The sequence below is a fragment of the Rhopilema esculentum genome, chromosome 6, assembly GCF_057945365.1.
Source record: "Rhopilema esculentum isolate cy_ngs chromosome 6, ASM5794536v1, whole genome shotgun sequence".
Taxonomy (NCBI): domain Eukaryota; kingdom Metazoa; phylum Cnidaria; class Scyphozoa; order Rhizostomeae; family Rhizostomatidae; genus Rhopilema; species Rhopilema esculentum.
Window position 1 is genome coordinate 4612594 of NC_142820.1, and position 17313 is coordinate 4629906.

Below are 17313 nucleotides of genomic sequence, written 5' to 3' on the forward strand. Positions count from 1 at the left end.
TTGTTTAAGTTGTCTTTGATTTTGATGGGACATTGCTGTAAAGATTGTGACGCTAAGAAAATTGTACAATTCTTGTTCAGGTAGAAACTTTAAGTCTATGCAAAGCTTGTTAACACTGTGCTTTTGAAATGATAGTTACGTATAAGAACAGAAAATATTATATCGTTAAACATAAATGGAAAAGCAATGTTGTTGGCAGTATTCTTCAAACCTGTAAGTATTGGCTTTGAATCTGCATGTTAAGTTCTTCTGCTTTTTCATTTTCATAAGATGCTGCACGAATGAATCATTCATTTTAAATACTATTTGTCTGCAATACATAATCTTTACATTTAATGAATATCAACAATTGCAATTTACATTAGACTTTACATAATAATTAAGGCAGCAAACATTTACATGAAATGAAGGCAAATTGAAACAAATTTCTATCTGTCATTATACTTACAAACGTAAAACCTGCATTTTTTAAATATCAGCACCTTCATCTTAGTTTATATCAATCTCAATAGTTTTAATACTTAGATTTAATGTCATTTTATCTAAAACTTCAACCTAAAATCTAGATTCACATGCTAATCAACAGAAAGTAACAAGAAAAGATTATCTTAAATCAATAGCATTTAGTCGTTGGTAAACAACTGATCACGTTTTACACGTACACGTATGGAAGCAGAATTCATAAAATTAAGTAGGCATTCCTTTCCAACTGTGTGAATATTGTCAACATGTTACTTAGACTAACGTAAGCTTGATTATAGGCAGGTTTGTAAGCTGTATTGAAAGTGTCGTTCAGTATCATTAACAGCAAGTCAATTCGATGTCCCTTTCACATAAAGTCAACCTCTATAACTTGCAACAATACGTGATAAAAAATCTGCGAGAAATACTTCACACGAGATCCTCAAGATTTCAAAATGTTGATTCAAAACTTCAGATTCAACCTTGATAAACTACCTTGTTTAAATGACTATTTTGATGCCTAAAATTACATTATCAGTAAAGATATTAATCAGTTTAATATAATTTTGTTCATGGGCTCTATTCAAAGGCATTTGCACAAATTTTGTCATGAATCGCGATAAACAGTGGAATGTAGGCAATGAAGTCCAAATATGATATCTAAAATGAAAGAATTTGTTCATCTTCCAAAATGATCGCCTTTATAGATACACAAAGTAAAAGTGTGGATATCTCTATTGACGAGGATTTTAAATAGATTAAGTAACATAAGTTGGTCACTTGATAATAAATGTTTTAAAAACAGTTATTGACAAAAATATAATGCGAAATAAAGCAGAAGTGCCAAAATCCAAAGGGACGTTAAACATATTGGAAATATCTAGATTATCAAAACTTGAATATAAAGTATTTTTAAAGCTACTTAGGCCCGATTCATGATTATAACTATAACGTGCCTAATTGCTCACTACTAAAGTAGTAGCTTGTGTATCCCTTTTGCAACGTAAATAACATCTGCAATACGCTGCATCAGGGAGCATATGGGGATTTTGATATTTTTAATTTTAATTTTGTTTTGCCCTTTTAATTGGCGCTTTGCCCCCTTCCACGCCCCTATGCCTGCAGCCCTTCAAATGTCACTGAGCACTTAATTCCTTCCAGGACTCCTTTCTGCTCCTTTTAACGTTGTCTCGTTTGAGCAGATATTAATTGTTTGCGCAATTTTACCGTTTGTTTACCTTAAGAAGTGGAATCAACAAACTGACTGCAAGATGGACGTTCAGAAACGAGGCTAAGGTCCGTATCATTTTATCTACATGCTATAAAAGTCTTTTTAACGATGTATTAATTTCCCCAGAGCAACTTTATATATAATTCTCTTTTCAAAAATTACCAAAATGAGAGCCATTGCTAGTGTTTGTATTTATACCTGAATCAACCATTAGAAGATTTTAACTTATAAATAGTTAATTTTTTCGTTTTGGCTGTCTAAATGCAGTACAAAGGTGGCTGAGATTTTTCAAAAGGTTTTTAATATCCTCTCAGATTGAATTCAACAACGTACTGCCAGTGTTTAGTCAGGTGTTTTCTACTTGATAGATATCATTTTCCTTCCGCCCCAAACGATGTAGTAAGAAGACAAACGGCATAGCGTAGGTAAAATTTTCCATTCTGAGCTCATTCGTTCAGACAATCATGCTGAAATATTGATGACAACTCCCTTTTCATTCTAAATCACCCAAGCAAATAATGGCTGGAAGAAAAGACCCGATTCTGTTCTTCCATCTATCAATTTATGAATAAATCCTCAAACTATCAGGTTGATGCGGGGTTAAGAAACAGAAGAACATCGGCTTAAGTATAGTTATTTCAATGAATGAATACAAAGGGGGCGGTACAATTTGATACATCCCTTTCCAAGACAAAAAACAGCAAACTTACTTTATTACTGTCCTTGTCAACAATCTTTTCTGATATTTGCTGTTCCTCTTCTTTTCCAATTCCTCCGGCAAAAAGTTCCAATTTCACTGTCTCTAGGCCGACAAAATTTTTGTCCAGCTCCGAAGAATCGTAAAACATGCTCTACAGATGAGAAATAGATTGATCATTTAATGAAAAAGAAATCAACGACACAGAAGTTGAAAGAAAACCGATTAAAAATCATATCTAGTGGTACTTTTAATTATTGAGCAGAAGTAATTATTAATTATTAAGTTGATATTTTCTGTTTTTGCCAACAAGTTTTCAATGTATTCCAATTGACCACAGAACAACACCATTTTTGCAAGACTTCACATAAACACTTTAATGCTGGTAGCTAGTTCTAAAGAGAAGCCTTAACTTGTCGTGAAAGGCTACAGTTTCTAGGGGGTTGAGCTTTTAACCCATAAGGATCCTGATTATTTGCAAAATCTTAGGCGACATTATCAGTCACGAGGTTTAAGCCTCGGGGTGAATTTTCAACTGAATAAATTTGAAACCACCTCATTATTACTTTATACACAATTTTATTAAATGTTGAACCAACAATATCAGAAAAGCAGCTCTGATTGAATTGGAAAATGAGGTGCCAGCATTTGTCATTATACGTAACAGTGATTCATTTGTTTCATTACTCTACCTTATACCAAAATATTTTTCCCTCGCTCATTAGAAGATTCAAAGCGCCAACCGCATCACTGATAACAGCTCTGAAAAGAAATACAGAAGTCATAAACATATTTTGTGTAGATTATTTCTTATAAATTCTACCTAATTCTAAATAAATTCTACTTCCATAAATTGCCAGCTCTCTCACTACTTTTAATGACATTCAAGTCACGCAATTTTTCGCTCATTTTTGCGTCAAATCTTTTCTCTAAATAGCTCTTTTATTGAAGGTCATTTCAAAAGTAATTTCTATGGCCATGAAAATATATATCATCACCAATAGTTGACAGTCTACACTTGAAGATGATTGAAATAAAAAATAGATGAACCTTTTATCAATGACTAAAGAATCGAGCTAACAAGAAAATAAATGAATGGTTGGATACGAGTATCGCTTACTATGAAGGTGATCAAAAGTTGCAACTTTTAGTTAGAGATTGAAATTTTATTTTCCCAAATATTTTCTCAAAAACGGCTTTTGAAAGAAAGTTTACCAGGCTTACCCTCCTTCAAGCATTTTCTCCAGCACCCCACAAATCACACAAAACATCTTGAGTGTTATCTTTGGCACAAGAAGTGCGTCGAGGACCTGAAATGGTTATTTCAATAGGGCAAGATGTTATCTTTATTTATTGATAGGGAAAATTCTGCACCGATATTTGACATTTTACATCTGTAATGAAATCGCAAGTGTTTATAGAAGATTCTGCTTTCATGCTATATCCTATATCACAGTCTTTTATTTCTGAACAAAAGAAAGTCAAAAATTGTTAGCAACAGTGTCCATGAAATATAGCGTATTTATCAAGTATGTTTGTGTGTTTGAAAATAGCGCATAAACGGAAGCATAAAAATGAAAATACTTTTTGCCCCTTCATGATATGAGCATCGGATAACGACAAAATGCTAGTAGAAGTCTCACGTGGATACAAGCTTAGTAAATATGAAACTCTTCTAGTGTTTTGTAATCAATTGACTTCTATACTCTGAAGAGTGTCTGAGTGAAATATTCATATACATTTGTGTTCGTTAAAAGGTGTAAAAACAATACTAGATCGATTAAAACTCCTTTAGGAGCTTATTCATTTACAGCTTACTTACCGTAAGAGCATATTCAATGAACTTTGCAGAACAAGAAGCCACGCTGTCCACAAATCTCACTGTCATTCTCACCATCTATGATGACAAAAAGCGTTAAATCACTATCTGTATCCAGACAAAGATTGTGAACATGCAAAAGATCAAGTATGATGACAGCTCAAAAATTTAGCATTAAAAAAAGCCAATGTCAATCAATCTTTAAAAACGTGTAAAAGCTTTCAACGTCACACACTAATAGAAATGGGCCAGAAGACCACGAATTTAAGTTGATTAACTCTAAATATAAAGTATCATTTTGTATCAAATATTCCATCTTTTCGTAACTTTCTTTCTTTTTAACCTAGAGCCTAGCCTAGTATCTTTTTCTTCGGATTACGGGCCTAACGTGCGCTTCGCAAGAATTCTTGGCGCACAGGTACTAACATTTTCAAGAAAAACTTTCTGCATGCAATCCACTTTATTATCTTTGCAATTTCAATGCAAAAAAATCTTTATATGCACCAGTTTGTTGCTATTACCCCGCGATTACCGAAAGCTCGATTCCCACGAAGAAATGATTTTCAACCCAGACTGAACCCATTCTACCACTGTTGTTTCAACGAGTTTAACAGTATAGACAATACACTAGCTGCTTGAAAAGTGCATAGCTTATCTGGGGGTGCCTTTACCAATACTACAGCTAAATCTTTGAAAACCAAATTCAGAGAAAAATAAATCTAAAATTCCTGGTTACAGATTTCTAGACAAGCGTCTCTTTCTATGCGCGCAGAAATCTTACCACAAATCTACAAACAAAGTGAGCATTGAAGCAAGCCAAGTTCTATTCAAACGAGCTTTCCAGAAAAATTTTTTAGGTGAAATGAAAACAATGTCAAATTTTTCTTAAATTGGATGTAAGCTAAGCACTGTTTTGAAAGGTCTAGCTTACGTCAGGTGAGATCCATCCTTTGTCTTCTTTGTCCATTTTAGCAAATGCCTTGCAATACATCTCATAGCGATTGGGCTCGATCAATTTGAAATGTGAAATATAATCGGTCTTTGCATCTGTTGGAATATCAAACATGTTACAAGACAATCAAAATAAAAAATAGTATAGTTCTTTCTTTAGATTCATGAACTTTATTGGTTTTGAAGATTAAACTCATATAGTAAACCTAACAAATTAAGATTTGACATAGAAATGGATCAGAAATTTACAAACACCAAATAAAAGAATATTTAGAACAGAGGTCTTACACAGCTGCATTTTGCGTCTATTACTTCCCCATATTTTGCATCTATTACTTTCCCATAATGTCAATCTACAATCTTGGACGGACACTGTAAAGTTATTTCACCCCTTCCCCCAGCTCAATGTTGATAGCTGATTTATCTGCTATTAAAGGGCGTGCACCTCAGCCTTAACTAGAGAAGAGGCTATAGAGGGAAGAGGCTAAGTGAATCCTTGCACGTGTTTATTTGTTTATCTTATTTGTTCTCTCCAAGATTGCATCTTGTGGAAAAACAGATTTTAATGAAAATCGTAATTTGGAAGCATCTTACAATTGGAGCATGGGGCCTCAGAAAGGAAACCTTTACCCCAATTTAGTGACCTAGCACAATCTCTTGCTTGATATCTATTCTATCTGCACACTTAGAAAACAATGTTACATCACAAAGAAGTAGCACTGCAAGTAAATGCTCCATTTTAGCGACTTTTATCATACCTCTCGATGCCTTGATGTCATCTTTGCTCTCAGTCTTATCGTGTAAAGAGCTAGTAAACAAATATGTTGTATCAATACAGACAGTTCATTGAAAATCTAAACAGTGAGCTAAACATCTTAAAGGCAAGTTAAAAGGTTTAGAAATACCAATTGTAGCAAGACAGTCTACTTTAGCAATATTTTTAGATTATCATCTACTGGTCTGTCTTAATGTTTTGATGCCGTATAGGTAGATCGGTACACCATTTTAGCGAATGGATCAGGACGGTTCTAAATTGCTACCCTGAGTTTCAGGCTTCAAATGCGATAATTTTGCGCAAACAAGATTTATTTTGATTGAAAATTTCAATACCTGAATCTGTATTTGTACTTTCTTGAAATCTAACCTAACTTATAAGCTGAAAACCGCAGATATCTAGGTAAACAAATAAATGAAGGACATGAACACATACAAAATAAAATAACCAATTTCATGAAATTTTGTCAGCTTATCCATTAAAGTAAGGCTTGTTTGACAAACCTCATTAGCCTCTGGATCTTGGGATACAAATCAAAGTTCTTTTGTAGCTTTGAGCTAATTCTTCCTTTCAAGAACTCACAAACTACAACAATAAAGTATCAATTTTACTAGATTACAAAATCCATGAAGTCTTGAAGGAATTTGAGTACGAATTATTGCAATGACTTTTTATTGTTTGAAAAACCTTTCTAATGCACTTTACTGGAATTTGAAAACAAACTATTTATCATAGATATCTTTATTACAATATATATATATATATATAATGATCATATGTAAAGTAGTATCTGCTTATAAATATATCTGGTTTTTTTTAAATACTTGAGTTGCTTCTCAGTTTTTCTCCTGGTCTTAAGTTTTTGCACATGACTGTAGTTCAAAATAGAAATCTGTTTTGGGTCTGGACCTCCCCAGTTGCATATGCTTAGTCCTGGCTTTGAAAGACTGAAGCATCAGCTTGGGACTTCGAAAACTAGAACCCTCACCTTTCGTCCCCCGAGATCTCCGTCTCTGTTTTCTTAATAAATTTTCCCCTGACTCCTTTTCTACATCAGCATTTTTTGAATCATGTGCTTGCGTTTCACAATGCTCTTGATTATCATCTTGGTTTGCTTGAAGTTCATGTAACACTGATTTCTCTTTTGAAACGTGATAGTCATGCAGCTCTCCTGAATCAAAAGAAGTACTGACGGAACTCCTCGAGGGAGGTGTGGTATCAAGAGGATGACACTCTCTATTATGTATTTTCTGAGAATTTTTCTTCACTGTGAATGTGTTCACATGCTGTAAAAATAATAAAAAATCTCTACATTCAGTTCATGAATGGTAACGATGCTATGCCAAACAAATCTTATTTCTTCAATCAAAGCATTTCTGAAAAGGCAGCCTGACTATTTTTACTAACGATAGACGCCAGCTCGACAAAACTAATATGATTGTGAGATAACTTTCTCCCATAAAACGCATCCCTATGATAGAACACCAAATTTCATTTTCAATGTTCGCATTGTTATCAAGTGTACTCTTTACAAACAAGGCCGATCAAAACAATCAACAATGCCAAACGACTGGATATGCTGACTCGTCAGAAAGTCTTTTTACCAGGTAGAAGCCACAAAATTAATACTCGTCTGGTTAAAAATTAATACTGAAAAGCAAAAACGATACAAAATTCTGTTAAAATGGCTTAAGAAAATCTTCGTAAGCAAAATAGAGAATTAGGCAAACCTTAAATCCGGTTAGGCAGAGAGATTTCATCTTCTTCTTTTTTGGTAGATATCTGGGGGGAAAGTAACCGCAATGAAGAGGTAAACCAAACTTAAGAAAAATCTTTATGAAGATAATATTTGGATGGTAATACGATTACAAAAAGTTTCAATAAAAATACAGGGAAAGGCTTTTAATTACATTAGTTTCTAAGCGAAATATTTTTGCTATGGTAAAGATATAATTTGGAAAGTCTGATTATTATTATCTTGTTAGTTCTAAATTTATTTGCAAATTGACCGAGCCAACTTTCTTTCTTTTTTTATAAGAACTTCTTGCATCTTTTGATCCTCCATGTCGCACTTCTGCTGTGGGCGAGAGGTAGTTTGAAGATCAGATTATAGTGTTTACCATTGGATCCTTTCTGGTCACTAGTTGCTGAATGCTACATGTCAAATTGTTTCTCTATGATTCCTAGCATCTTACTATCGTTTATAGCTTCAGTACATGATGCTATTTGTATAGGATGTCGGAGACGAGGATCCACCCAGTGCACGTGCCTTCCAATATTGGGAAAAAGTTCCCTTTTGTAAGATGTAACTCCTCTTAAAACATTGCCACTTTTTTATTAGATGGTGCCCCTTATACCCCGTGCCCCCTTCGACTTTGAAATGCTTCTGACGTCTCTGCTATTTGTTTCACGTGAGAAATCACAGACTACCATGACTGTTTCTGTTCAATCAAAGCTAGAACCCATGAGGATACTGCTTTGAATTAACACAAGAACCGGTACAGCAACATTTCGATCTTTTTCTGTATTATTCATTGAGATGTTGATAATGTAAAACAATCAAAACTTTCTACAGAAAATTGATGAACAAATGTGATCAATGGATTAGATTCAAAAGGAATAGTAGCCATGAAAATGGTACATATACGAACTAAGTTAACATTGTACCCCACTGAGCAGAACACAAGCATTTTGAAAAGGACCCCATTTGAGTTGGGTCTTCGAAACACCTCACTAAGTATGAGCCTCTAAATTACCTTGATTGGATCAATTAATTTCAAACCTCAAGGAAAGGAGGATGGGGATAAATTGAAACAGCCTTTAAGTGGTTTCCGTCGAGTGAATAGAAATATTTTTTGATAACAGATAACGTTTCAAAGCAAATCTTCAAAGCACTGTATTTCAAAACCAAGCGCATTTTCACAGCTGCCTTTTTACGTTTCTTTCGACAAATTCCAAAATTTTACCTTCTTCGTAGAAGATAAGATCTTCTCCATCCCTAGAAAAAAAGATAAGCAAAACTAGAGATAAAATAAATTCAGCTGCATTGAAATCATCATACATTGTATCAGCGTTCTACAACATTGCCTACTTTGGGACTGATAACCTCATTTGCAAGTAAAGCTTTCTCTTGAAAATAAGGTTTCGGTATTAACTGAGCTTAGGGTGCTTGGCAAACAGATATTTCATTTATCATTTGATTGTTCATGCTACTTTCCTAATCAAAAGAATACAAATTTGTGAATGTGAAAATTGTATCATACATTATTTGTAGCCAAATCCATGGCGTTTACAAGAATGCTCCTCCGCAACGATGCTATGGAAATCGCTTTTCTTTCCAAATATTCTTCTGTGTTTTCTGTAATGTGAAACAAAAATAAGAATAAGAAACAAAAATAAGATGATAAAAGCAAGAAAAAAATGAGAAAGATGCATGTGGGAAACAAGATAGTAGAAGCAGATGAAAAATATAGTTTTTCTACAAATTACTATTAAAAGAAGATGTAACGTATTCACTACGATTTCCCTGTACACAAATGTAGGCCAAAAGAGCAGTTTTGCTGCCAAATTAACAGAATCGGATGGGTTTCAGCAATATTTCATCCTCGATGCCGTAGTATGAAGCAGGTAGGGTGAAGAAAATGAGCACTTAACGATAGCTAATGAAAAAATATATGTAGGTTATTGAATGGAGGAAGGTAGCTGCAGTTCTGATAATGGAGCCATAGATCGAACTTTATATCCTACTTCAAAGAATCTTTTGCTGAAGAAAATCGTTTGAGATTGACAGTTAACTTTTAGAGATTATGTTTGATTTCAATTTCCTTTGGTTTCAAACCTTATTCGAAAATTTATACAAATTGTCAATGGCTTACCTCTTTTTATACGTAGTTTCTTTGATCTTAAAAGATTTATTCTCTTCTTTTTCTCTTTGTGGCTTGCAACGTCATCTACAACTGTTTGGCTATTCTTGCAGCCTTGGTTGTATCCAGTGACGGATATCGACGGCATTTTACCAACAACAACACCCCGTTCTATGCAGTCGATACCTGTGTCGAAATCGTTCAGAGCCTCTAAGAAAGAGGCCCTTTTCTCCTGCTTCAGGATCTTTTCACAGCGATCAATGAACTCTAACACTGCATTAAGAAGCGACAGTATTTCTTTCCTTGGGCGCACCAGAAAACTCCCTGATATCATTTTATTGTTGAATGGATGAACTGCAAGGAGAAGCTTCTTTATGATGAGAAATCTACTGATATTTATGTCACCATTTTCTATTAACTGCAAAATCTGCTGGTTGGAAAGCAACTGGGAGCTGGCTGTGACTCTTGCTAACAACAGCATAGTTTCTCGTAATGAAGTGGAGTTCATTGTAAGAAGGTTGTACAAATCAAGACCACATTGCAGAAAATCTTCACAGTCACCCTGAGTCTCTTCCAAGTTACTTTTTTGAGGACACAGTATCTTCATCACTTTAATCTCTGACTCGGCCGATTTTTCTTCTCTATTTTCAGGCTTTTTTCCACTTTCTGGATATTCATTCGTTCGCTGTTTTGCTGTCAGTTGCAGAGATGAAACTTTAAGATTTTCATTAATATCATTTTTCCTTTCATCTCGTGTAAAAGCCTTTTTGCTTTCGAATCTAAGCTGACGTGAAAGGTCTACCTTATCATTCAGTTTGCTGCACTGCTTTGCACTCTCATCGCCGGTTTCTCCTTTGTTCCACTTTGTTTCATAAAAGGGGTACAATCTAATTTTGTTTGCCTGCAAAACATCTTCATGACAGGCAGTTATCCGCTCTTTGGGTGCAGATTTAAACCTTTTTTCGAACCTACCACAGACTTTTTTCTTTTCTTGACTTCTAGCCTGACTCGCATCTTCACAATTGTGTCCCTTATAAATCCTTCCCTTGAAAAGATTTACTGTTATGTCATACTCAAAGGACCCTCTTGTTTGAGCACTTCGCCTCTCCGTTTTTTTCGTCGACACATCTTGCCTCTTTACCAGGTCCATTCTACGAGCAACAAACTCCAAACAGCTACTTTCATCTGTTTTAAGGCAAGAACTATTTTTGCTAAATATGTCAGCTTTCACATCATCATTCTCCACCGCGATCCTTGCAGGACCCTGAAGTGAAACATTTCCAGCAGACGTCTTTCTTCCAGATTTAGGGATTTTCAATAGATCTTTGCTGTTTTTACTTAAATTTGCTCTAGGCTGGAGTAGAACCTCTTCGGAAAAACTTTTTGCCATGCTAACATCTGCACTTGTCATACTCACCAACTCGAAAATAGCTTGATGTTCCTCTAATTCGACTTGCTCTTCTGAATTCCGATGCTGCATATGTTCCTGTTCTCTTGAGAACATCAAGGGTGCTTCGTTCTCTTTTATTTGTTCCTGTGCAAACATTAAAGATTGATGAGTTGGTAAATGATTTTCGTACCTAGCAGCGCAAATTCGAAAAATAATCTCTTGTCTTTTGTTTATAAGTTAATAAGATTAGCCCAGTTTTTGAGAAATCAAAACTATTAATTCATAAAACGAAATTTTGTGACCACAAAAAAGAATAAAGCAAAAAAAACCAGTTTTGGCTACTTAATCATGAATATATTATCACTAGTTATTGGTTTAAGCTAGAGCTACAAGACTTTTGCAATACGTACAATTGTTTCCTTGCACCGTTTTAGACTAGTGTAACGAAAGCGTATTATAAATTCAACTTTGTTAGACGAATGTGAATGTGGAAGAGCAAAAGAATCTAGTAACGAAAAATTTAAACATTTCCTACAACCGAAGCATACAAAAATGTCACTTCTATAGTTTCGTTCATGTTCGTACAGATATCAAATTTGATAGGTCTCTTTGCTTCCATTACAACAGATCCTTGTTCTGAAAGCTTTGATAAGCTGTTCAAATCATGTTTCCTTTGCTCAAGTTATGAACAATAATCTAGCGGGTACTTGCAGCAGTTGTTTGCTTAATGACCTTAGACGGGGAACAGACAAGAGCTAAGTCTATTGCAATTATAATGGGACAGGGGAGCGGGTGATATATTTGTAGACCACTGTTACACAAGAGAATGTCAATCGAGAGAACTGGACACCAGCAGGAACAATGGCTATTGTCACATTAAAGAGATACTTGGAAAAGTATGAAGATTAGGCCTAAACAACATGTGACTTCAAGTGTGCCATTGATAAATAGTAAACTTGATTTATCGCCATGTCTAGACAAGCATAATCTGCAACATGTAAAGAAACAAAGTTGTTAATCTGGCTCAGGTGTTTCTATTGTATTGTTAAAATGACTAAGGTAGCCTTGTCTAGAATCAATGAGAATGAAACAAACATTAAATTCATTAGGTAGAATGTGGTAGAGGCGACAGATGATGTTTCTAATCTTTTGTTTGGTTTTAGCCGTCTAGCACTGGTAATCCTTGTCGAAATACAAAGATGACCGCATTTTACGCTTATAACCAGTGCCCCTGTTTATCGTCGATAAAAGGAGCACCAAAATTTCGAGAAAAAGATCTACGACTCATAACGAACACGTTAGGAAGTTGGGAGGAGCTTTCTTTTCCTTTCAGAAGTCCAAGCTAGAAGGTTGCAACAGCTTCGATGAGACTTACCATAGCGTAGACGTTATGAAAAATGTCTTCCAGCCCATTTAATTGTCTTCCAACCCTTTATCTTTCTGATGTCCATAAATGATTTGCAACTTATCAAAATATGAAGCCTAGCTTGTAGAATATTCATACGAGAAAGCTAGTGCTGACTTTCTAGGTCTTAAGTTTAAGAGAAAGTTAAAAAACGATAGATTTTTTAAGATACTCATGGGCATTGAATAAACACTTGTATGAACTTAAGGTACCAACTCACGTGCATGGATCTTGCAATATGTTCCAGCCAACGTGTGCAGATGTCATGGCTTGCCTGTTAAGACAGTTAGAGTTAACTTTAAAAGAACGATTAGTTTCTAATACTGCTGTTGCGGAAAAAATTCATTACACAGTTATTGAACTTTAAATCACTAGATTGATTAGGTATTATTGCATTGGGTCTTGATATTGTGTCGTTGGCACGATTTAGACTTATTTACCTTACTCACCTGTAAAGTTTAATTGTACAAGGCAATGAAATAACATTTTTGCAACTGTTGTACTTATACGGGCCTTGCTCGATGTCTATCTAATTGCAACCCTTTGTAACCCTTAACTAGAAAGCTAAATAAACATGTTTAAAACCCTCAAAAGCAGAAACTTTTTTGGATACTTTTATCTCATGTTGAATCAAGCTTACTTATGTTCTGCACTGGTACAATCTTTTTTCGGCGCAAATATAAAAAATAATCGGTTTTGTAAAACTAAGTATTACAGGATTATTGATAAAAACTTACAATTCAAGATTACAGGTCAATCAAATTAGGTTGGTATTGTTGTCTCGTATTAATCGCTTTTTTAAAGGAAAATTCACAAAATTTTTTTATGTTACAACTTCTATTCAACGCGTGAGCTTTCAAAGGCTTTAAAAAAGCAAATGTTTAGAATACCCAAAGCTAATGGCACATTAGTAACCAGCCAACGTAATACATTTATGTTTTCCTCATATACGAAAAGACAACACCCAAAGTTTAGTAAGAAAAGATCATACCAAAGTAACATAATGGAGATTTAATCACATCAAGCCTTACCTGTTGTGATCCCCTCACATCGGTTTTTGATACAAACTTCAGTTCTGTTGGTGGATTATCAACGATGCTCACAAATTCCAGTGACTTTTTTAAATCCTCATGTCTCTAAAATTTTGAAAGGCCGATGGTGAGAATGCCCTGCTTATGCCTAGGATTTCAAAGCTCAAACACTTACGGAATTTGATGATAGTTATATTATAAGTTAAACTTAAGATCTCAGTTATAAGTTAAGGTTAAGGTCGAGTTTGTACTTTGGTATTGAAGACCAGAATAACATTTTAAAGACCACTTTTGGTTGGGATGCAAAGATGCTCTCAATTGCATCCCAACCAAAAGGACACTTTCACGACCATTTGCTCTAGACAGTCGGCATTGTAGAACCTTCATTGCAAAAAGCATTCATCAACAGTACTTCAGTGAAAGTGTCCTTTAGTTTTCAAACTGTACATAACTGGAGTTTTGCTCTATTTATGCTTTTCAACTTAATGAAGACTTTTACTGAAAATACTTTTAATGAATGTTTATTTAAATACTTCAACCACAAATGTAAGGGTTCGAATGCTCTAGGGTGCTGACTATCTACGTGAAAGTTTTGTAAATGGCTTTTTAAATCTCGCTCCCAAATTCCGTCGAGTCGTCATCGACTCTTTGCTATATTATGCACAAACTGTCTCCATTGATTGCGATCTCTCACATCTTCTTACAGCATCACAAGCGATTTGCCTGTAACTCCTTCCACATCATCATTGCATTTTTTCCGTTGTCTACCTCTTCTTCTGACCTCTTCACAAATTGCCAACATCAGATTCTTTTCTAAATTGTTCTCATTTTTCATTGTATGACCAAATAGTAAATAGTAAGTAACTGGAGTACATAACAGGCTTCTTAAATAGTAGATCAAAAAGTTTAAAGAAGCAATCGACAATACATACTTGCTTGCTGCTACCTGGTTTGCGCTTGTTCTTCAGTTCACCCTCTTCATTCAAGTTATTGTCAACTGCAAGAAAGTCGTTATTTGGAATTAAGTTTCATAAAAAAATTATTGAGTTATCTTCAAACAGTGTTTTTTGTTCCAATACCCTTACAAATTCATGAAAATGCACTAAAACTATGCAACAATCTCGGTTGTCTTGCTAGCTTAAATACGTTTATTGAATTGGAGCAAAACCTGATTGCTAATGATGGTACTTTGCTTGTACTGATGGTACTAATGAATGTCACCTTTGGTATTCATTCCATTTGATCGAATTTTGCAGATTGGGTGCAGATATGATTACATTGGCCAAAAATACAGCCTCCAAAGTAGAACAGTTTCTGTGATAGTTAGAACTGGCGAAGAACAACTCTTGCTAGGATGATTTACGCTAGCAGACTCTAATGTATATTTTGCACAGCAAAAAGTCGTACCTAGAGGGTAACGCAAGCCGTAAAATTCAAAAGTGGAATTAAGGGCACTTTGCCAGAAAGCGTATCATAGGCTACTATGGCATTGTATGAGTATTGGATCTGAGTTCATGAAACCACAAGATGATGCCAATGAGCCTGCGTTTGCGAACAATTTTCTAAACAATTTTACTTGCAACAGCGCTTTCTGGACACATCCTAGCAGAAATGCTGATCTTTCTAATAATTTATTCCAGGAACGCTAAAGACCGACAAATTCAACTTTACCACGCTGCAAAGAGATTACCAAAAAGCAAGAATTTTGTAACATACTGGGTTTTTTGGGTTAGGAACAAATCCTAGAAAGGCATCTACGGGCTCTTTATGTGACTTAGAGTCGATGAATTTCCGAAATTTCTCACCATGAAACTGCTGATTGTGATCAAAATCTAGGAGACATGACAATATACTGTGTTAGAGATTATTTTTGTAAATAGAGTAGGGAGCATGAAATTCTTAGGGATACTCAACAATCATTGTATCTTGCATAGCCATGTGCTTTCAGAATCTGCACTTATTTTTCCATAAGCCTATTCGCGTAAGAACTTTATAGTGAAATTAAAGATATAAGACTATCCTTCATAAATTCCTCAAGTTTTGGAATATTTTTTTGTATCTGCATCAGCAGCTGACCCCTTGTCACTGCCAAAAAGTAAACAATGTCTTTCTTTGCTATTGTTCTTTGCAACATTTTGCACGAGAGCCCTTCTTGTTTTTTGAAAACACTACACCACAGACTGGTAAGAATATGTTAAGAATAAGACTTCAGAACTATATCAAATGGTTGGATATAGAACTATATGCTACGATTTAACTAATTGGTTTTGGCTTATCTTCATTTATAATATCTTACCAAAGCGATACGACACTCAGTATACTTTGCCAAATATTTGGAATAATAAATTGTAAACCTACTAAATAAATAAATCTGGAAGTAATCTATGTGCCACAACCAAACCGGAGGAGCAAAATCTTCTACTGCTTTGCTTTAAACCTGAGCTTCGTTATTGAATTATTGATGTAATTAAAATATTTACTCAACAACTATGTAACTTGAAATGTCGTTCTTACTCGATTCAACCATTGGCAAAAGTTGCGGTTATGGTAACTGCAGATGTTAAGTGTCGCAGCAGATTGAAACCAAAATGGTTTCACTGTTAAGGTTTTACTGCTAAGTCAAGCTTGGGCAGAGGAACAAAAAATCATCTACTTTTGGGGCCTTAAAACTGTGGTAAAAGTAACTCGAAAACAATTGTCTTTAGATCGGCTCTTGACAATTGCCACTAGACAATTCCATTTGCAAATGTTACTATATCACTGAATAAATATCAGAAATCTTCTTAATATTTATTCTCAAAAAATGCTTCACCTCACTTGCTCCAAGTCACCAAAGAATAAATATGTCGCCTTTATTTCTTTTCTGGGACAGCAATTACAACAGTTCATGACAAATATACTTTGCTAAATCAAATTTGAAAAAAAAGTTCTTTCCATCCACCAGAGTTTCTAAACCTTTTGATAAAATTCGACAATCAGCTTTTTTGACAGTCTAACGATTTTATAGTTCTGTGACGTCACATTGTTGATGATGAATCTGGGAAAATGTGGCTGTTCGGAAATTACGACTTTCAATAGTTGTCAGGCGAACGTTTCTACTAATAATTGTCAGGCGAAAGTTTTGTATACTAAATGACCTGTTGTGTCCTAATTAGGTTTCAAATAAAAGTATTAGAAAATTAAACCAAAGCCTAAATTGCTATCAGCAAAAACTGCCTGCTTGCGGACACCAGGCTGAATTCTATTGCATTGGAAAAGTGAAATCAAGATGACCCCATCAATTTGAATTTGAATAAAACTTACTTGAGGCATGTGTCACTTGCAAATTAGGCAACTTTGTATTGCTTTCGGAAGATTTGATCAGACCATCAGCCTTTGGCGCGTCTGCTAACATCTTATTGCACAGTATTATACCCGGCAATAGAATTTCATTTTTGGTCACCCTTTCATGCAAGGGCATGTTGATTAACAAATTCCCAACAATGCGACAGACAACAGTCGATTCTATAGCTATGTTACTCTGTATAATCTCGGATTTAAAACTTTGGTTTGAAGTATCAGGGATTTTTATTGCAAACGGATTCTTGGATTAGCCAATCAGCTGTCTTTCGGTTGTAAAATTATCATATAAAGCCCCACGCATTCATTTATTGTGAGAGGTCCTGTAGACTTGACAAAATTAACATGAG

At 34.8% G+C, this 17313-nt stretch overlaps 1 protein-coding gene across 2 annotated transcripts; it reads right to left on the reverse strand.

The window, feature by feature from the left end:
• Nucleotides 1–149: 149 nt before the first annotated feature.
• LOC135686927 (uncharacterized) lies at nt 150–17160 on the reverse strand. 2 transcript variants are annotated; one of them, XM_089109076.1, is made up of 17 exons: nt 16928–17160; nt 14557–14621; nt 13625–13729; nt 12814–12867; nt 9811–11332; nt 9199–9293; nt 8902–8933; nt 7666–7717; nt 6924–7221; nt 6439–6520; nt 5919–5968; nt 5141–5256; nt 4213–4287; nt 3615–3700; nt 3083–3152; nt 2404–2544; nt 150–273 (listed from the first exon to the last, which is right to left on the reverse strand). In XM_089109076.1, the coding sequence occupies exons 1-17, from the start codon at nt 17082–17084 to the stop codon at nt 166–168; spliced, it is 3108 nt and encodes a 1035-aa protein (XP_088965202.1). In that variant the 5' UTR covers nt 17085–17160; the 3' UTR covers nt 150–165. The 2 variants fall into 2 exon arrangements, with proteins under 2 accessions (XP_088965202.1, XP_088965203.1); XM_089109077.1 differs by lacking the exon at nt 150–273 and adding an exon at nt 982–1122.
• Between the last annotated feature and the right edge of the window lie 153 nt (nt 17161–17313).

Excerpts from the sequence above, each read along its gene's own strand:
- LOC135686927 (XM_089109076.1), bottom strand. The coding sequence starts at position 17,084 with ATGCCCTTGCATGAAAGGGTGACCAAAAATGAAATTCTATTGCCGGGT. Across the intron at positions 12,868-13,624 it reads ATGTGAGGGGATCACAACAG|GCAAGCCATGACATCTGCAC; the intron begins GTAAGGCTTGAT and ends CTGTCTTAACAG. Across the intron at positions 3,701-4,212 it reads TCATTGAATATGCTCTTACG|GTCCTCGACGCACTTCTTGT; the intron begins GTAAGTAAGCTG and ends TAACCATTTCAG.